The sequence below is a fragment of the Triticum urartu genome, chromosome 1A (assembly GCF_056163025.1).
Source record: "Triticum urartu cultivar PI428250 chromosome 1A, HENAU_Tu73, whole genome shotgun sequence".
In the NCBI taxonomy this organism is placed as follows: Eukaryota; Viridiplantae; Streptophyta; class Magnoliopsida; order Poales; family Poaceae; genus Triticum; species Triticum urartu.
Window position 1 is genome coordinate 569017576 of NC_141873.1, and position 21764 is coordinate 569039339.

Consider the following 21764-nt stretch of genomic DNA (forward strand, 5'->3'; position numbering starts at 1 on the left):
GCAGGAGAAGGACGCGGAGCAGAAGGAGGAGGAACGGTCACTGCCCGCTAACGCGCCGAGCCGCATTTGATGTCCGCGGCCGTAGATACTCTTATCTAATCAGTCTGCATTGACCAAGCGGGCTGGTGCCGTTCCGTTTGCTGGCTAATCTGCGCGAGCACCTGACTTGCGAGTTCGTCTTCGGTGCTTCCTCTTTCATCGTTGGCCACCGGTCAGCTGACGTCTTGGATAGATCGACGTAGTCCGTCCGTTGACGCGTCAGGTCAGCGTGCATTGCGGCGAGACCTGCTGCTACTAAAAAACACCAAGGGAGGCATGGATGCAACGCAACTCTGACATCTCACTCTCACCTGAAAGCAGACAGGGAGCTTGCCGGGACGGTTCCGGCGCGACAGCGACGATCAGTTACTGTTTCTTGCCTGCGCGAGGAAAGCAACGTGTCATCCAACGGTGTCAAATATCGCTTGTTATCTGATCTCGGAATCAACATCCAGTTACTTTTCACACGAGCCGCTGACGGCTGACCGGCGGCGGTCATCCGTGCATGCAGGTCCGGTCAGCCCAAGGGATGGAAAATCCGGGCACCGGACGCCCCACCGGCCCAGCCCCCAGCCGTCCCGTGGAAAAACTCTGCGCGATCGGGGACAAGAGCGTGACGTGCGGTGCGGCGAAGGCGGGAGGAAACCGCGCCCCCGGGAGTGGCGGCGAGACGCGCGCGCCTCCGTGCCGCTCCCCGGCCCCCTCGCGCCCCGACGCGCGACCAGCGGCTGCGGCACGGCATGTCGCGTGCGGGTCGTTCGTCTCCCTGGCTAGCTAGGTAGTTCCTCTTCCTCGCCCCCCGGCCGCTGGCCGTTCGCGGTCACCATGCCGGCCGGTCACGCCGGGAGCGTGATCCAGCGCCCCCCGGCCCGCGGTTGCCTGGGACCGCGACCCGACCCGACCTGACCCAGGTACGTACGTACGCTGCGTTTCCTCGTGCCCGTCGCGGTCACGATCACGTACGTACGTAACGCGTCCGGTGATCCGCTCATCTCCGGAACCTACTGCTACTGCTTCACAAGTTGAGATGTTTAGCAGGTTGGTGGCCTAATCAATCGACTCAAACTCCTCCGTGTCGTGCCTCTGCAGGTCTCTGGGCGTCAGGGCTGGGTTGGCAGTCCGGCCCGGTCGTCCCATCCCATCTATATAAGCCCGCGGCTGCGTGGCCAGGGCAGCACACTCCAAACCCAAACCCCAGCCCCACCCCCAGAGCGAAACCCGCCGAGCCCTGCGATCCGTCGGGACAGCCCCCGCTCCCGGCGGCCTCTCCCCCCCAGACGATCTTTGCGTTGCCACCATAGGCAACCTTTCCTCCTCCGGCCGCCAGGCCGCCGCCGCCGCCGCCGCGATGGCCGACCCGGCGCCTCCCGCCCCGGCGCGCGGCGACTTCACGCGGTCGGTGAAGCTCAAGTACGTGAAGCTCGGGTACCACTACCTGATCACGCACGGCGCGTACCTGGCGGTGGCGCCGCTGCCGGGGCTCGTGGCGGCGCACCTCTCCACCTTCACGATGCACGACCTGGCCGACCTCTGGCAAGGCGTCCTCCACCACAGCCTCGGCTCCCTGCTCGCCTGCCTCGCCTTCCTCGTGGCCGCCTGCACCGCCTACCTCGTCACCCGCCCGCGCCCCGTCTACCTCGTCGACTTCGCCTGCTACAAGCCCGACGACGCGCGCAAGTGCAGCCGCGCCCGCTTCATGGACTGCACCGAGAAGCTCGGCACCTTCACCGACGACAACGTCGAGTTCCAGCGCCGGATCGTGGAGCGCTCCGGGCTGGGCGAGGAGACGTACCTCCCGGAGGCCGTGCTCAACCTCCCGCCCAACCCCTCCATGGCCAACGCGCGGGTGGAGGCCGAGAAGGTCATGTTCGGCGCGCTGGACCAGCTCTTCGCCAAGACGGGCGTGAAGGCCAAGGACATCGGCGTGCTCGTCGTCAACTGCAGCCTCTTCAACCCGACGCCCTCGCTCTCCGCCATGGTCGTCAACAAGTACCAGCTCCGGGGCAACATCGTGAGCTACAACCTGGGCGGCATGGGGTGCAGCGCGGGGCTCATCGCCATCGACCTCGCCAAGGACCTGCTCCAGGCGCAGCCCGGCACGTACGCCGTGGTGATCAGCATGGAGAACATCACCCTCAACTGGTACTTCGGCAACGACCGCTCCATGCTGGTGTCCAACTGCCTGTTCCGCATGGGCGGCGCGGCGATCCTGCTCTCGAACCGCCGGTCGGCGCGGCGGCGCTCCAAGTACCAGCTGGTGCACACGGTGCGCACGCACAAGGGGGCGGACGACAAGGCGTTCCGGTGCGTGTACCAGCAGGAGGACGAGTCGGGCAAGCGGGGCGTGTCGCTGTCCAAGGACCTGATGGCGATCGCCGGCGGCGCGCTCAAGACCAACATCACCACGCTGGGGCCGCTGGTGCTGCCGCTGAGCGAGCAGCTGCTCTTCTTCGCGACGCTGGCGGCCAAGAAGCTGGTGAACGCCAAGGTGAAGCCCTACATCCCGGACTTCAAGCTGGCGTTCGAGCACTTCTGCATCCACGCCGGCGGGCGGGCGGTGCTGGACCAGATGGAGAGCAACCTGCAGCTGACGGAGTGGCACATGGAGCCGTCGCGGATGACGCTGCACCGGTTCGGCAACACGTCGAGCAGCTCGCTGTGGTACGAGCTGGCCTACGCCGAGGCCAAGGGCCGGATCAGGAAGGGCGACCGCACCTGGCAGATCGCATTCGGGTCCGGGTTCAAGTGCAACAGCGCCGTGTGGAGGGCGCTCCGGTCGGTGAACCCGGCCAACCCCAGGGACGTCGCCGGCAACCCCTGGGCCGACGAGATCCACCGGTTCCCCGTGCCCGTGCCCAAGTTCTCCGCCATCGATCCTCCCACTCCATCCAGCGACACCGCCCAGCAATAAGGATCCAGAGCCACGTACGTACGTCTTTTGGTCGAGTGAGTCTGTAGCTGCCTGGGGTTGCATTGCAGCATTGGTACTAAGTAGTATCTGGTAGCAGTAGAGTCAGTCAAGCTAGGTATGCTTAATTTAGTTGGGGTTTGCCATTATTGTATCTGATATGATTGATGAAATTAAGTCTTTTGTTGATCCTCTAGCTCTTCTTCTGTCATGTTTGGGAAGGCACACAATAGTGCCACAATAGTGTTCATATCATACGCAGTTGTGATTTATATGCTTGTGATTTCTGCGGTTATTCACGTAAACCACAGTGAGACGTGACTGTGTTTACGAGCAAATCGCAAGTTATTCACGTCACGGCAGCAGGTAACTCTCGTAATACGATCGGTCCCTGTCTGTTTGTCTGGTCCCGGGGCCGATGAAACCGATTTCACAATGTTCTCCGCGTGTCTGCCTCATACTTGCGATGCTGTCGTTCATCCACCCACACCCTCCGGCCATGCACATTTCGTATGCCCGCTTAACCCTGAAAGTTCATCTAAAAAAGTATAATGAAAGTTCTTCCATGCATGTGGTTACTGTGCCTAACTGTTTGACTGTTGTGGCAGAAACGGATGAACTAAATCAAAAGAAAGTTCTTCCATGCGTGTGGTTAATGTGCCTAACTGGTTAGCTTGATTGGTCAATAGATGAGGGAGGTGGCCCACCCCTCCTGTAAAATCATGTATTTGTTTGTAGGTCTAGCATTTTTGCCTTCCCCTCGCACTAAAGTGGTGGCTGGGCGAAGAACTCCTTCTCTTCAAGCTCCATCATCGAGCCCATGAATTTTGTCTTTTCTTTGCCTGCCGCTTCTTCGGTGACCGGTGACGAGTAGGAGAATTCTGACGCCCCTGGCTTCGACTATTAGTTTAGGTTAGTGTCTTTATAAGTCCTCACAGAGGTGGGGCTCGGGCGGATGGTCGCGCTTCATCGAGCCGATCTTTCGAGCTCCTTGAGTTTGTTTGTCAAGATGGAGTCGATGGAACTCCAATGTAGGTTCCTACTGCCTCCTTCGGATAGCGGTGCTAGGTCTCTCATAATGTGGGCGCGACGGAAACATCTGGCGTCAGGCGCTTCTGATCGATTAAAAAACATGCATTTGCTTTTTTCTCTAAAAGAAGGTTGAAACCACCCATTATCATTATGATGCATTTTTTTATTATAGTTGACTCAAGGAAACGAAGCCAGAATCATCAACAAGTAGAGTATAGAAAGTATGCAACCACGGCGGAATCGTTGCAATCTGGCGTCAGGCGCTTCTGACCAATCAATGAAGACCAACACAACAACAAGGCGACAAACTTAAGCTCAAGCTCATTTAAGCTCGAGTGAACAGTAAAATCTGAAAAACATGAAAAAGAAAACTGATCTCTTTTAGCAAACATTGACATATGTATTGATTGATTGCAAAGTTCCGTCATGGAATGACATTCGTGCAAGACGCAGCGGGAAAAAGAAAACCGTTCCTCCAAAAAGGTTAATTTCAAAGGCATTTTGAAGTGCTGATTTTTGTTTCTTTTTTGCTTCAGATAATGAACATCTTTCTAAATCCAAACCTTTGTTGCTTTTTTTTTCCTTTTTCTCGCTCCTGGTGGGTGAACACGCACTTGCTCTCAGCCCCTGTCTAGTAATACTAGCAAGTACTTCCTTCGTTCAGAAAAACTTATTCCTCAACTAAGTTAGTGCTAAATACATTCATTTAATGGACGATGCGATTGACACGACGTTCTCCGCGTGCGTCCTCTTCTTCATTCACATACTTGCCGTATGCGCCCACTAATCCATGATCCATCCCCGTCCTCCATTCAAGCACGCTGCTCCGTATGCCACGCCTAGCCACATACTCTTTCCGTATGCCAAGGGGAAATTCTGAAAACGCCCGGACCAGAGCTGATTACAAAGCCGGAACCCTCCTCGTCGGTTCAGCAGTCTCAGGCACCGTGCAACACTTGCCTAGTTGCCTGTCAATCACACTCCCCGGGCGTACGCCCACGAGAGGCGCGTGCCAAGTGCAAAGAAACGCGGGAACAAATAAATCGGCGAGGTGAACTCCATGACGGCCGTGCGTTGCAAGATTCTGTTCCGGGCGCCAGGACGATGATGCCCCCCAAGTTCTCGATGAAAAAGCCGAGAAGAAAAGAATTACTCTGTCTGCAATAAACTAGTAATAGAAGACGTTCTAGATCTCCAGAGATGTAAAACGTCTTTTATTAGTTTACAGAGGGAGTAGTACTATCTTACAACATGCATATGTTATGCTACGGAAGGCGCGTCAATTTTTTTCCTGATAGACACCTATAACTTTTTTCTTTGAAATGGATCGTAGCTTGATCATTCATGCATTTGCTCCCATCTGTCATGGAGAAGCTGCATCATGGATGGGATTAGAGTTTGTTCAAGACCCGATTCATAATTTTTGGAACTTTGAATGCGTGAAGTTTAAAAGCTCAAATTTCTAGAAGGGTGTAGTAAAAATATGGAGACCAGCCTTGGCCACCGTAACACAACAATTGGAGATGATTGACCACCATTCAACTACCATCTTCTTCCTTTTTTCACCACTTTTTTTTCCCTTTTTGGCACCACGGCCACGACGGCGTCATCACACTCCTTGCTACTAGTAGAACATCAGCCGCTAATGCGCGGGGATGGTGGGTGGAGCACTATATATGTTATTCCTTTTTACAATTATTGTTGAAGTCATGATTCGTATTTTTGAAACTTATAATGCATGAAGTATATAAAGCTCGATTCCTTAAAGGATGTATAGATATGCCTACCATGTGATTCATATTTTTTGAAAGCTAAATTTGAATGTTGGAAAGCTCAATTTTATGGGAGCGAACTCTTTTTTTTTAAAACTCATCTTGGAGTGAGCTCAATTGTGAAAAAGGTGTCATAATTGCTTGAAGTGCATGTTAAAATTCAAAAATCTTGTTGCCATGATTGTTGGAAGTTCGTGATGAAATTTATGAAAGCCCGGTTTCAAAATTTTGTTGTCATGTTTGTTGGAAGTTCATGTTGAAATTTGTGAATGCTGAACTTAGATTCCCGTGACATGATTCTTTGAAGCTCAACCTAGATTTGTTTATTTTTTTATTATGATTTGTTGGAAGTTCATATTGAAATTTCTGAAAATTCAACCAATTTATTTAAAAAATGCAAGCCTATAATCTATCAAAAGTTCTTCCATAATTTTTTTGTGAGATTTGGAATATAGTTCAGATATGTCATTCTCCATTTCATCTTCTCCTTTGGAGGTTTGTGACCTCTCAAATGTTTGTTGTGGAAAGTAACCACTGGATCTTGCATAAGGGCATGGTATCGGTAGCACCGCCATCCTACTGCTTCACACCTCCATCTAAATAAAGATAGTTCAAGACATCATCCAATCAATTATTGACCCAAATGCATGTCTAGGCCCAGATGCCTGAGATCCCCCGGTTTTGCTCTTCCCCTCTTATTTCACATCCAAGGAGCACAAGCAATGCACAATTATGGCTTTGCTACACTCCCAAAATTTTCTTTACGAACTAGGTTTACTGGGTTACATGGAGAGATTATGAGAAATTTAGGGAAGGTCCACACAGTGAAATACATGGAGAGGGATTAAGGTTCACATGAAGGGTTTGGGGATTGGGGGGGGGTAGGATTATTGTATTGGATGTGCAGAGAGATTAAAGTTTGATGTCTTACTCGCTAACTCTAAGGTTTACTCAGTCCTTTTAGCTCTTTATCCAAAATATGGGTGTACCATGTGTTTAAATCAGTTCAGTACCCCCACCCTTATGGCTGAGAGAGAAATATGTACATCAATGTTATTAATTGGCTCCACCCCTGGGTTGGGAGCAGCTCTCCAGCATGCAACATTGCCCATGCTCTTCCTAGTGAATGACTACTAAGGGCGTCTGCAACATGGACGCCTAAAACGTGTTGGGAACGTAGTAGTTTCAAAAAAAATTCCTACGCACACATAGGATCATGGTGATGCATAGCAACGAGAGGGGAGAGTATTGTCCACGTACCCTCGTAGACCGAAAGCGGAAGCGTTAGCACAACGCGGTTGATGTAGTCGTACGTCTTCACGATTCGACCGATCCAAGTACCGAACGTACGGCACCTCCGAGTTCAGCACACGTTCAGCTCGATGACGTCCCGCGAACTCCGATCCAGCAGAGCTTCATGGGAGAGTTCCGTCGGCACGACAGCGTGATGACGGTAATGATGTTGCTACCGACGTAGGGCTTCGCCTAAGCACCGCTACGATATGACCGAGGTGGAATATGGTGGAGGGGGGCATCGTACATGACTGGAATAGATCAATAGATCAACTTGTGTGTCTAGAGGTGCCCCCCTGCCCCCGTATATAAAGGAGCAAGGGGGGAGAGGCGGCCGGCCAGGGAGGGCGCGCCAAGGGAGGAGTCCTACTCCCACCGGGAGTAGGACTCCTCCTTTCCTAGTAGTAGGAGAAGGGGGAAAGGATGAGGTGGAGAGAAGGAAGGAGAGGGGGGCCGCCGCCCCCTTCCCTTGTCCAATTTGGACTGGGGCAAGGGGGGCCGCGCGCCACCTCTTGGCTGCCCTCTCTCTTCTCCACTAAGTCCCAATAGGCCCATTACTTCCCCCGGGGGGGGGGGGTCCGGTAACCCCCGGTACTCCAGTAAAATCCCGATTTCACCCGGAACACTTTCGATATCCAAATATAGGCTTCCAATATATCAATCTTTATGTCTCGGCCATTTCTAGACTCCTCGTCATGTCCGTGATCATATCCGGGACTCCGAACTACCTTCGGTACATCAAAACACAAAACTCGTAATACCGATCGTCATCTAACTTTAAGCGTGCGGACCCTACGGGTTCGAGAACTATGTAGACATGACCGAGACATGTCTCCGGTCAATAACCATTAGCGGAACCTGGATGCTCATATTGGCTCCTACATATTCTACGAAGATCTTTATCGGTCAAACCGCATAACAACACAAGTTGTTCCCTTTGTCATCGGTATGTTACTTGCCTGAGATTCGTTCGTCGGTATCTCAATACCTAGTTCAATCTCGTTATCGGCAAGTCTCTTTACTCGTTCCGTAATACATCATCCCGCAACTAAATTATTAGTTACAATGCTTGCAAGGCTTATAGTGATGTGCATTACTGAGTGGGCCCAGAGATACCTCTCCGATAATCGGAGTGACAAATCCTAATCTCGAAATACGCCAACCCAACAAGTACCTTTGGAGACACCTGTAGAGCACCTTTATAATCACCCAGTTACATTATGACGTTTGGTAGCACACAAAGTGTTCCTCCGGTAAACGGGAGTTGCATAATCTCATAGTCATAGGATCATGTATAAGTCATGAAGAAAGCAATAGCAAAATACTAAACGATCAAGTGCTAAGCTAACGGAATGGGTCAAGTCAATCACATCATTCTCCTAATGATGTGATCCCGTTAATCAAATGACAACTCATGTCTATGGCTAGGAAACATAACCATTTTTGATCAACGAGCTAGTCAAGTAGAGGCATACTAGTGACACTATGTTTGTCTATGTATTCACACAAGTATTATGTTTCCGGTTAATACAATTCTAGCATGAATAATAAACATTTATCATGATATGAGGAAATAAATAATAACTTTATTATTGCCTCTAGGGCATATTTCCTTCAGTCTCCCACTTGCACTAGAGTCAATAATCTAGATTACACAGTAATGATTCTCACACCCATGGAGCCTTAGTGCTGATCATGTTTTGCTCGTGGAAGAGGCTTAGTCAACGGGTCTGCAACATTCAGATCCGTATGTATCTTGCAAATCTCTATGTCTCCCACCTGGACTTGATCCTGGATGGAGTTGAAGCGTCTCTTGATGTTCTTGGTTCTCTTGTGAAATCTGGATTCCTTTGCCATGGCAATTGCACCAGTATTGTCACAAAAGATTTTCATTGGACCCGATGCACTAGGTATGACACCTAGATCGGATATGAACTCCTTCATCCAGATTCCTTCATTTGCTGCTTCCGAAGCAGCTATGTACTGCGCTTCACATGTAGATCTCGCCACAATGCTTTGTTTAGAACTGCTCCAACTGACAGCTCCACCGTTTAATATAAACATGTATCCGGTTTGCGATTTAGAATCGTCCGGATCAGTGTCAAAGCTTGCATCAACGTAACCATTTACGATGAGCTCTTTGTCACCTCCATAAACGAGAAACATATCGTTAGTCCTTTTCAGGTATTTCAGGATGTTCTTGACCGCTGTCCCGTGATCCACCCCTGGATTACTTTGGTACCTCCCTACTAGACTGATAGCAAGGCACACATCAGGTCTGGTACACAACATTGCATATATGATAGAGCCTATGGCTGAAGCATAGGGAACATCTTTCATTTTCTCTCTATCTTATGCAGTGGTCGGGCATTGAGTCTTACTCAATTTCACACCTTATAACACATGTAAGAATCCTTTCTTTGCCTGATCCATTTTGAACTTCTTCAAAACTTTGTCAAGGTATGTGCTTTGTGAAAGTCCAATTAAGCGTCTTGATTTATCTCTATAGGTCTTGATGCCCAATATGTAAGCAGCTTCACCGAGGTCTTTCATTGAAAAACTCTTATTCAAGTATCCTTTTATGCTATTCAGAAATTCTATATCATTTCCAATCAACAATATGTCATCCACATATAATATTAGAAATGCTACAGAGCTCCCACTCACTTTCTTGTAAATACAGGCTTCTCCAAAAGTCTGTATAAAACCATATGCTTTGATCACACTATCAAAACGTTTATTCCAACTCCGAGAGGCTTGCACCAGTCCATAAATGGATCGCTGGAGCTTGCACACTTTGTTAGCTCCCTTTGGATCGACAAAACCTTCAGGTTGCATCATATACAACTCTTCTTCCAGAAATCCATTCAGGAATGCAGTCTTTACATCCATTTTCCAAATTTCATAATCATAAAATGCGGCAATTGATAACATGATTTGGACGGACTTAAGCATCACTACGGGTGAGAAGGTATCATCGTAGTCAACTCCTTGAACTTGTCGAAAACCTTTTGCAACAAGTTGAGCTTTGTAGACAGTAACATTACCGTCAGCGTCTGTCTTCTTCTCGAAGATCCATTTATTCTCGATGGCTTGCCGATCATCTGGCAAGTCAACCAAAGTCCGCACTTTGTTCTCATACATGGATCCCATCTCAGATTTCATGGCCTCAAGCCATTTTGCAGAATCTGGGCTCATCATCGCTTCCTCATAGTTCGTAGGTTCGTCATGGTCTAGTAACATGACCTCCAGAACAGAATTACCGTACCACTCTGGTGCGGATCTCACTCTGGTTGACCTACGAGGTTCGGTAGTAACTTGATCTGAAACTTCATGATCATCATTAGCTTCCTCACTAATTGGTGTAGGTGTCACAAGAACCAGTTTCTGTGATGAACTACTTTCCAATAAGGGAGCAGGTACAGTTACCTCATCAAGTTCAACTTTCCTCCCACTCACTTCTTTCGAGAGAAACTCCTTCTCTAGAAAGGATCCAAATTTAGCAACAAAAGTCTTGCCTTCAAATCTGTGATAGAAGGTGTACCCAACAGTTTCCTTTGGGTATCCTATGAAGACACATTTCTCCGATTTGGGTTCGAGCTTATCAGGTTGAAGGTTTTTCACATAAGCATCGCAGCCCCAAACTTTAAGAAACGACAATTTTGGTTTCTTGCCAAACCACAGTTCATAAGGCGTCGTCTCAACGGATTTCGATGGTGCCCTATTTAACGTGAAAGCATCCATCTCTAAAGCATAACCCCAAAATGATAGCGGTAAATCAGTAAGGGACATCATAGATCACACCATATCTACTAAAGTACGATTATGACGTTCGGACACACCATTACACTGTGGTGTTCCGGGTGGCGTGAGTTGCGAAACTATTCCGCATTGTTTCAAATGTAGACCAAACTCGTAACTCAAATATTCTCCTCCACGATCAGATCGTAGAAACTTTATTTTCTTGTTACGATGATTTTCCACTTCTGTAGTGGAATTGTCACGGCAGATGTCCTCTTACAAGGACTTAATCATGGAGCCATCGCAGCTAGGAAGCTTGAAGGGGTTAATCGGGACAAAGAACACGCGAGGTTTATACTAGTTCAGCCCCTTACGATGAAGGAAGGCCTACGTCTAGTTGGGTTGGAATTGCTTGAGGTTTCGATCACCAGGGAGCGAGATACGCTATGCCCGGTTCTCGCTTTGTTGTTTCTTACCCTAAGCCGCCAGCGGGTCGTCCCCTTATATACATGGGTCGATGCCCTACAGCTTACAGAGTCCCGGCCGGCTCATAAGCAGTGTCCGGCTCGGTGACTGGTTACTTCTACCTTACAATACAAGTCACGCCCTCATGGCGGTTTATCACCGTGGGCCATAAATCGCCTGTGGGCCTTTAGACCCTTTACTGAACCGCCATCTTCACGTCTTGGTCTTGTGCTTCAGATGGGCTTCTCTTTGCGTAACCTGGCCCCTCCTGGGCGGCTTACATAAATAGTTATATCCCCAACATTAGGCCCCAGATTGATTTGAACCGGTTCATGTCAATCTTTAAAAACCTTATGAACTGGTCTTCAGTCTTTCTGTTTTGTGCGGAAACTTTAACCCGCCGTGACGTCATCATCTGGATCCGGGTTAAATCTCCGTGACGTCATCTTCAATAAAACTCATATTTTATTCCGTCATATCCTCCAATGGATCTTTGCCTTTACTGACCATCCTGAAAATCGAGGCGTCGGGGTTGTTGTAAAATGATATTCCGTCTCCTCGTTTCTCGTGCCGTCTTGGTCGGCCCCTCCTTATAAATAGATGTGACCTAGGTCTTTTCCATTTCCTTCAGTCGTCTTCCTCCTCGCACCTCCTTCTTTGCTGCTCAAGCTCCGCCGCCGCCGCCGCCATCGACCCCCTCGTCTTCATCGACTCAGGCCGCTGCATCACCCTGATCTTGACCAGAAAACGACGGCGACCCTCCACAGTTCTTCCGCATCTGTGAGTTCCTCTTTTCCCCCTTCCCAGATCTGCATTGAAACCGTCTTGAGTTCGTCGTCGTTCATCGCCGCCCGACGCAAACCTCCATTAGCTCTCACCTCCAATGTCTTGTTTAGATTATAAAAACAACTTAGAACTGCTACGGAAAATGTTTGTGCTTATCCTGTATGAGAACAGATCTCATTTCCCTTGTTTTGGAAGCCTTCCGCGAGTATGTGAACTTCTCTGTACTGTTTTAGATCTAGAAATATTTTCCTTTCAAGAGCATCGTTTGATCCAAAATAATGATTGCAACTTGTGAAACCTGTTTGTTCCACACTTAGCCAAAAAACTGCGTTTGTTGAGTCTGTTTCAGCCATAGTAGTCCACGTGGCCGGTTTAAGATAATACCGGCTGTCAGCACCGCTTGCCTTTGGCGACTTAAGAAAACCTTAATGATCTTTAATACCTGCAGCTGTTAAACATTATCACACAGTTACCTGCATGTCATTAGGCCCCTTCTTAAGCCGCCATCTTAAATAACCCAATAATGTTTATTCTCCGGGTTATAATAAACTAGAAAATTTTCCTTTATCTTGTTGTAGGCTTCAATTTACCCAATGGCACCCAAAGCTGTTAAACCTCCGGTTACCTGCAACTGGGTCCCATCCATTATTACAGAGAACAAACTGTCTGAGTTTGTCAAGTCTGGCCATCTGCCCAAGAAGGATGTCATGTCTTATCGTGCTCCTGAACCGTCTGAAGAGAAACCTCAACCCAAGGAAGGGGAGGTGATCATTTTTACCGATCACATGAGCCGGGGATTTGCTCCTCCCGGTTCAAAATTCTTTAGAGACGTTCTGCATTTCTTTGACTTAAGACCTCAAGACATCGGGCCCAATTCCATGTCAAATATCTGCAACTTCCAAGTTTTCTGTGAGGTCTACCTTGGAGAAGAACCCAACCTACTTTTGTTCAGGGAGTTGTTCTATTTGAACCGGCAGAATGAGCGCGCCAACGGACCCAGTCTAGAACTTGGTGGCATCTTGATTCAGCGACGGAGAGACTGCATTTTCCCTTATGCTGAACTACCGAGTCATCCAAAGGATTGGAACCAAACTTGGTTCTACTGCTAGGACACTTCTCCGGCTGGTGAAAACTCACTGCCCGGCTTCCGCGCCTTGCGTCTTGAATCCAACCACCCGCTGCCGGACAAGTTGACTGCTATTGAGCGTCTGTCACTCACCCCCACTATTAAGAAAATCAAAGCTCTTTTGGGGAATGGTTTAGATGGCATCGACCTGGTCCGAGTCTGGGTTGCTTGGCGAGTGATTCTGTTAAGCCGCCGCCCCGGCTTAATGTGTACTTACTCAGGCGAAAAGGATGACCCACTGCGTCATAGTCCTGACGACTTACCAGATGATGTGGTGGAAGCTACAACCCAGTATTTGCTGAAAGAGGGCACGGTGACTAGTAATGCCTTTGGCTTACTTCCTTTCTGCAAGAAGAATCCGGCCCCTCCAGTGAGTTATTATCCTCCACAATTATCTTTATTATGTTATACCTTACCTTTACTCATAACCCTTTATCCTTATTCATAGGCAAATAGCGACTTCTGGAAGGTCAAGTATGACCATGAGGCTGCCAAACAAGCCAGAGCAGCGAAAAGAGCCGAAAGAAGAACCGTTAAGACTGGAACTTCAAGAAAGAGGAAACCCAGCGCCTCAGATATGATGAAACTAGATGATACTGAGGATGAAGAAGAGGTAACTCCTAATTCCTCTGACTCTTTTATCATCATGTTATTGACATTAATTCCTTTCAGGAGGATACAGGCAACAACCAAGCTGTTGAAGAGGTAACTATAATCTCCTCCGACTCAGAGCCTTTACCGAGGTTGAAAATCCGAAGAGTGACCCGGAAAGTAAGATTTTCACATCCTTTAGCTTACCAAGACCCTCAATTTCTTTTGAAGTGACAAATTTATGAGAGCCGGAGGCAGACCCGGACCAGCAAAGACGTGGAACTCTCCTCCGGCTTACCTGATGTGACCAGGAAACACCAGGCTGAGGTTATCTCCGATTTACGCCTTCTTTTTCCTTTGGTAGGTTTCATTCGTCAGCCTCTCAATTCTTCTGACTCCAACTATCAGGATATTTTACCTTCCTCCGGTGAGTCTATGCAGTCCAACATGCCAGCCTTCAAAACTGCTCCCGGGTAATATGAACTTGTTGTACCTTATGCCTCATTTTACTCATATTTTTTGTATTTAACCTGTCTACCTTTTCCACAGTGTGCAAGTAAAGCCCAGCAAAAGGGCAAAAAAGAATAAGCCGCCCCAAGAGCCGGTTGTGACTGAACCAGAGCTGGGCACAGCTGCCCCTGACGCCTCTGCTCACGAGCCGCCGCCTCAACCATCTCATGATGTTCCTATATCTTCCTCTGACCCGCCTACTGAGCAAACCCTCAACGATTCTGGTAACCCGGAGGCTCCTAGCCCTGCCAAGGCAAATGATCCGGAAGTTGAGATTCTCAAGACTCAGTTTGTTGAGCCGGCACAACCAACTGTACTTGCCAAGTGCTCTAAAGAGGAATTGGTAGAACGCCGAAAGGCCAAGCTGGACGTCACTGAATATACTCATTTGAGTATTGGAGAGATCGTCTCCGGCTATATCAATCAAGTACATAGCAGCCGTGACCTGGAAATTGACATGGTGAAGCAGATACAGCAAAAATCTGAGGTATGACTTATGCTAGCTTTCTTTAACCATACTTACTGTACCAGCCCCCAAGTCTATTGCTTATAAGTAAATATGCTGTAGACTTTAGAAAATTGCTTAGCATTGCTTATCCGGCTTAGGAAAAAGACATTTAACCCTGTTGTAGCACTTGTGATACACATTAGCCCCCAAGTGCCAAACATCTTTGCTTGCAAAGTGCTTGGGACTTAATTTCCATGAGCTGGAGTAGTAATTGAAAGTTCTTCAGTATACATTAGCCCCCAAGTGTCAAGTACCTTTGCTTGCAAAGTGCTTGGGACTTAATATTATTTACCGTAATCTTGACTACTATCCGGTGCAATGCGGGTCATCATAAGTCAATTTGAATCGGAGATTGTTGACTTGAAGAACCGCGTGGCAGCCCAGGAGATTGAAACTCAAAAGGCTAACTCCAAATTTGAATTCAGCGTCTCTGAACAAGAGAAGCTGAAGAAAAATTTTGAATCGGAGAAGAAAATTTGGGCTGATGAAAAGGCCGCACTGGTGACCCGGGCCGAGACAGCAGAGGCATCGCTTGCGGAAGCAACGGCCGAACTGTCCGACTTAAAGCGCCAGATATCTTGAATGGTCTCATCAATCTTTGGTGAGTGACTTACTCAAACCTTAAATGACCATTTTAGTTGTTTCCTTTGACTCACCTTATGCTTAATAACGCAGGCCCCAGGAGCACAAATCTCAAGCAGAATATGGTGATCAAGCTGAAGGCGGTTTATACTCTGGTGGAACAGCTCTACACCGGGTCACAACGTGTTCTGTCCGTTGTGGCTTTATCAAATGATGTTCCCTATCTCCTGCAAGATGTGCTGAAGCGGCTTGCTGTGCTACCTCAGCGAATCCAAGAGTTAAGACGAGCATCTGCAAGAGCCGGAGCTATAGCCGCATTGAGCCGGGCCAAGGCGTGGCTTCCAGAACTAGACCCTGCTGATATTGCTCTTGGGTATCCAAGTTTAAAGGAAGATGGCACCGTGTTTAATGATAAGGATTTCACCGCCTGTGTGAAGGATATACGTCCAGTGGCTACTCTTATTGGGAACGATACTGACCTCACCAAGTGTCAGCCGGGTTATGACAAGGAGAATCGGAGAATCCCCATGCTGCATTATGACGAAGTCAGCTTGATCCCTCCAACCCGTAAGCACACCTTTCCTCCTGAAGTCGACCCAACCGGTTTAATAGATGATGAAGCTGAGTTTGAGGCCTTGAGTGGCATTGACTAGGCCTCATCATCCTTCCAGGACAAAGCAGCCGGCGGAGAGACGGAGAAGGATAACCCGGAGGCTTCAAATCAACCCCAAGATTAGATTGTCAGGCGCCACCTGCTTATGTCGTTGTAGAAAAACAATGCCGCATCATTCAGACTCGGGGAGTCTTGTAACAGAGTAAAAAATACCTTGAGTTTTGCTATGCCTTTGCGCATGCTTATGGCCCTTAATACTTGCATAAGCCACCGTCACTATGCACTTTGTAGTTTATATGAATCTATTATGTCGTTTGCAGAAATACCTTGCATTGCCCTGTGATGCTTACGGCTGCTTTTCCGGCTTATATAAACCAACCCCCGAGGGTAAGTTTAACTCCTGAAAATTGGCACATACAAGTTCACCTGGTACTTAACAACCTGATGTAACCAATATTAATCCTGGAGGATTGTAATGTATTCCATTGTATTTTCAAGAGGGTCACAAGATATCTAATGTTAACACTTGTAAAATATGATGAACAAAATTCTAGGGTTTCTGATTCGAATACGATCAGTGAACCATTCCAAAGGGGTTGAGCTAAGATTCGGATATGATCTGTTAGCCCCCAGTGGCTGTGGCGATGCCGATCAAGTGGGTATCGACAGCTATGTCCTCTTTGGTTCAAATACGACCTATGTTTGAACAAGAAGCCCCCAAGTGACCATAAGAGTTGTTTAATGACGCTGATTCGAATACGATCCACGTCAGACCCAAAAGGGGTTAAGCTATGATTCAAATATGATCAAGAAGCCCCCAAGTGGGTTTGGCAGTATGCCGATCAAGTGGGTATCGACAGCTATGTTCTCTTTGGTTCGAATACGACCTATGTTTGAACAGGAAGCCCCCAAGTGATCACGGCTAGATTCAAATATGATCATAAACCGGACCAAAGGAAAGCCGGATTCAGATATGATCCGCTTCTCCTTGGTTATCTCCACCACTTGACAAAGAAAACACATAAACCTTTTTTGGGAGTGGAAAAAAGGACAGAGGTCCTGCTTTATTGCTTTATGTAATATACATAGTATAAGTATATACACATTAGAGCCGATGGCTCAAGTATAATAAGGCCGAAGATGAGCGATATTCCACGGCCGACGGGTCTCCTCCTCCGACTTACGTGAGTCTTTGTGTTCCCGAACATCGATAAGGTAGTATGATCCGTTGTTCAGATTCTTGCTGACCACAAAGGGTCCTTCCCAAGGAGGGGATAGCTTGTGCATGTCAGATTGATCCTGGATGAGTCGGAGCACTAAGTCGCCTTCCTGAAAGATTCTGGACTTAACCCGGCGGCTGTGGTAGCGGCGCAGGTCTTGCTGGTAAATCGCCGAGCGGGCTATTGCCAAGTCTCGCTCTTCATCCAACAGGTCAAGTGCGTCTTGCCGAGCCTTTTCGTTGTCTTCCTCAACATAAGCCGCCACACGGGGTGAGTCATGACGGATGTCACTTGGCAGGACCGCCTCTGCTCCATACACCATAAAGAAAGGCGTGTAACCCGTAGATCTGTTAGGTGTAGTATTGATGCTCCAGAGTACAGAAGGTAACTCCTCCACCCAACAACCCGGCGTCCGCTGCAAGGGGACCAAGAGCCAGGGCTTGATACCCCTCAAGATTTCTTGATTAGCTCGTTCTGCTTGACCATTAGATTGAGGGTGAGCCATGGCTGAAACGTCAAGCCGGATATGCTCTCGTTGACAGAACTCTTCCATAGCTCCTTTGGAAAGGTTAGTGCCATTATCAGTTATGATGCTGTGTGGAAAACCAAAGCGAAAAATCACCTTTTTCATAAACTGGACCGCCGTGGCTGCATCACACTTACTGACTGGCTCCGCCTCCACCCACTTTGTGAACTTGTCAACCGCCACCAAGAGGTGAGTCTTTTTATCCTTAGACCTTTTGAAAGGCCCGACCATATCAAGCCCCCAGACTGCAAATGGCCAGGTAATTGGAATCATCCTCAATTCTTGAGCCAGCACATGGGCTCTTCATGAGAATTTCTGACATCCGTCACATTTACTGACCAGGTCTTCCGCATCAGCATGAGCCGTCAGCCAATAAAACCCATGACGGAAAGCTTTGGCCATAAGAGATTTTGAGCCGGCGTGATGACCACAATCGCCTTCATGAATCTCATGAAGGATCTCCTGACCCTCTATAGGTGACACACAACGTTGAATCGCTCCAGTGACGCTGTAATGATGTAACTCGCCATTGACAATTGTCATGGATTTGGACCGCCGGGCGATTTGTCTTGCCAAGGTCTCATCTTCAGGCAACTCTCCCCAGGTCATGTAAGCCAAATAAGGCACTTTCCAATCCGGGATAACATGGAGAGCCGCCACCAGCTGTGCCTCCGGGTCTGGTATTGCCAGATCTTCCTCTGTAGGCAACTTAACAGAAGGATTATGCAAAACATCAAGAAAGGTGTTAGGCGGCACCGGCTTACGCTGAGACCCCAGTCGGCTTAAGGCATCAGCCGCCTCATTCTTCCTTCGATCAATGTGTTCCACTACGTAACCCTTGAAATGTCAAGCCACAGCATCGACTTCATGACGGTAAGCCGCCATGAGGGGATATTTAGAATCCCACTTGCCTGACACCTGTTGAGCCACAAGGTCTGAGTATCATAAGCATCTTACCCGGCTCAAGTTCATCTCTTTGGCCTTCCGGAGACCATGGAGCAGGGCCTCGTACTCAGCTGCATTGTTAGTACAAGGAAACATAAGCCGAAGCACATAACAAAAATTGTCACCTCGAGGGGAAGTTAATACAACTCCAGCCCCCGAGCCTTCTGTAACACCCCGGATATGATTTACCTAATATGTAATCCAACTCTTGTCGTTTCCGGCGTTATGTTATTTTATTTTCTCGGGTTCGGGTTTTTGTCTCCGTGTGTTGTTGTCATTGTCATGCATCTCATATCATGTCATCATCTGCATTGCATTTGCATACGTGTTCGTCTCATGCATCCGAGCATTTTCCCCGTTGTCCGTTTTGCATTCCGGCGCTCCATTCTCCTCCGGTGGTCATTCCTACCTTTCTTTCGTGTGTGGATATTAAACATTTCCGGATTGGACCGAGACTTGCCATGCGGCCTTAGTTTACTACCGGTAGACCGCCTGTCAAGTTTCGTACCATTTGGACTTCGTTTGATGCTCCAACGGTTAACCGAGGGACCGAGAAGGCCTCGTGTGTGTTGCAGCCCAACACCCCTCCAATTTGGTCCAAACCCCACCAAAACCCTCTCCATCATCTAGAGCGTTCGATCACGATCGCGTGGCTGAAAACCGCACCTTATTTGGACTCTCCTAGCTTCTCCTATGCCTATATAAAGACCCCCTCCGAAATTCTCCTTCTCCTCCCCCTGAAACCCTAGATCCACCCACCTCACGCGCATCGGACACGTCCGGCCGCAACCGGACACGTCCTCCGCCTCCGCCGACCAACCCGGTGCCGCCACCTGTCCCGGGGAGACCACATCGCTGCCGGCCCGCCCGGGCCCAGGCGGGCCCCCCCGGCCCGAGCCGCCGCCTCCCGCGGGCCAGATCCGGCGCCGCCCCGCGCCCTTCTCCTTCCCCGCGCCCGGTGCCCGGCGCCGCCGCCCGCCATCGCCGGCCTCGCCGCTCCGGCGAGACACCGCCGCCCGGCGCCACCACCGCTCCGCCGCCCGACGCCCCATCGCCAGCGCCCCTCTCCGCCGCCTCCGCCGCACCGCCCAAGGCCGGCTCCGGCCAACTCCACTCTGGCCGTCCCCGCGCCGAACCCCTCCTCCGGCGGTCTACTTCGTCTCCGGTGAGTTCGAGGACGATCCTCGGGAAGCGTGCAAATCACATATCTAAACATCTCGGTTGACTTTTTGCCACGAAACCCTAACTAAATTGCTATGTTCGTCGTGCCGTAACTTTGCATCCGTAGCTCCGTTTTGGGCATATAGCATATCAAAATGTTCGCCTCAGAGAGCACATCATTTCATCTCATTGCATCATTTTCATTTGAGTTCATCTTGATGCCCGAAATGCTGTTGGAAGAGTGCTATTTGAGATAATTGTCAGATCTGCTGCTCCAATTAGATATTTGTCATTTTTGCCATGATTATTGTGTGCATGATATGCCCCTGAGCTCTACATGTGTTTTGTTATATGTTTTGCCATCTTTCCAGAGGTGAAACCCATGTATTTTTGTGATGTGTGTGGTGACTAGCACAAGCTTGCAAAGTGGTGCATTCGTTAATGCTGATTTCAGGGACTTAGCAATTCCACTAAGTCCTTGATCTGTTTATCTCAATATGCCATATGTTCATGTTGTTTCCTAGTGATCCGTGCCTCTTTTGAGGATGATCAGTAAGGATATTTTGTTAATCTTGTAGTGCTCTATCCATACATGTCTTTGTTTGCAATTATGGAGCACCCTAGCTTGAGTCAATCGAGCTCTACTTTTCCTATTTCGTGAATCTGGGCAGATTGTCTACTTGTTAGCGATTTTGCCGAGGATGTGGTAGTTGATCCGTGCATGCTATGTTATTGTTCTTGCCATGTATAGCTTGTATAATGTGTATTCTCGATGGGTGTATGCTTAGATTGTCATGACATGCTCTGTAGTGAGTGCATCGAGCTCGTAAACATGCCTACTTGATATCTGTTTTGCATGCTCCATTTTTTCACTAAGTCTGTGATCTGATTATGTTTTTGCCATGTTCACATGCTTGCAATTGTATTTTCTGATCCCTTTGACTCAAGGTCACTACGGGACTTTTGTTAAGCTCTTTGAGTAGCCCCATGCCATGCTTTACTCTGCCATTTTCAGGCCCTGTAGCATATAGTTTTCATGCTCCAAAGTGTGCTACCTGATCTGAGATTCCAGACAAGTGTTAATTTCACTAAGTCTGAAATCTGTTTACCAAATGCATTTTTGCCATGCTTGTTTGAACCTGTTAATGGATGAATTGGCCGTAGCTCAGTGTTCATCTTTTGTTAAGCATCATTAATGGATCCCTTCCATGTATTTTGTTGCCATGTGTGAGTGTTGTAGCATGTTCATCTTGTTGCATTTAGGTGGCTACTTGCTGTATATTGCAGACCGGTGCCATATTTGAATTGCTTGCCATTTCCAAACCGTGACTCCGATTCTGGCGTTCTTTATATCGTTTTCAAGGGATTTCATCCCACCTTTCCAGTAGCACACTTGGATTTCCAAGTTGAGGCCAGGTTCATTCTTTCCTTGTCAAATCTTGCATATGCATCGCATATCGCATCCCGCATAGCATACCATGTTTGCATCATGTTGTTTGAGCTTTGCACGTGGTTGATTGTGTCTCTTGTTGCTTGTTTGTCTTGTTTGGGTAGAGCCGGGAGACGAGTTCGCTAACGAGGAGCCCGTTGAGTTTGCTTTCGAGGATCCAGTCAACTATGAAAACTTTGCAGGCAAGATGATCATACCCTCGAAATCACTTCTATCTTTGCTTTGCTAGATGCTCGCTCTTTTGCTATGCCTATGCTACGATGCCCACCACTTGCTTATCATGCCTCCTAAATTGCCATGTCAAACCTCTAACACACCATGTCCTAGCAAACCGTTGATTGGCTATGTTACCGCTTGCTCAGCCCCTCTTATAGCGTTGCTAGTTGCAGGTGAAGGTTGGAGACCGTTCCTTGTTGGAACATTATTTACTTGTTGGGATATCATTATATTATCTTGTTATCTTAATGCATCTATATACTTGGTAAATGGTGGAAGG

General features: G+C 48.4%; 1 protein-coding gene and 1 pseudogene across 1 annotated transcript; both read left to right on the forward strand.

Annotated features, from left to right (window-relative positions):
* The first annotated feature begins 1204 nt into the window (after positions 1 to 1204).
* Positions 1205 to 3143, forward strand: LOC125533148 (3-ketoacyl-CoA synthase 11 pseudogene; annotated as a pseudogene).
* A 12210-nt stretch (positions 3144 to 15353) lies between these two features.
* Positions 15354 to 16006, forward strand: LOC147992855 (uncharacterized). Its single transcript, XM_087541611.1, has 2 exons — positions 15354 to 15372; positions 15447 to 16006. Exons 1-2 carry the CDS (start codon positions 15354 to 15356, stop codon positions 16004 to 16006), a joined length of 579 nt encoding a protein of 192 aa, XP_087397737.1.
* The last annotated feature ends 5758 nt before the right edge of the window (positions 16007 to 21764 follow it).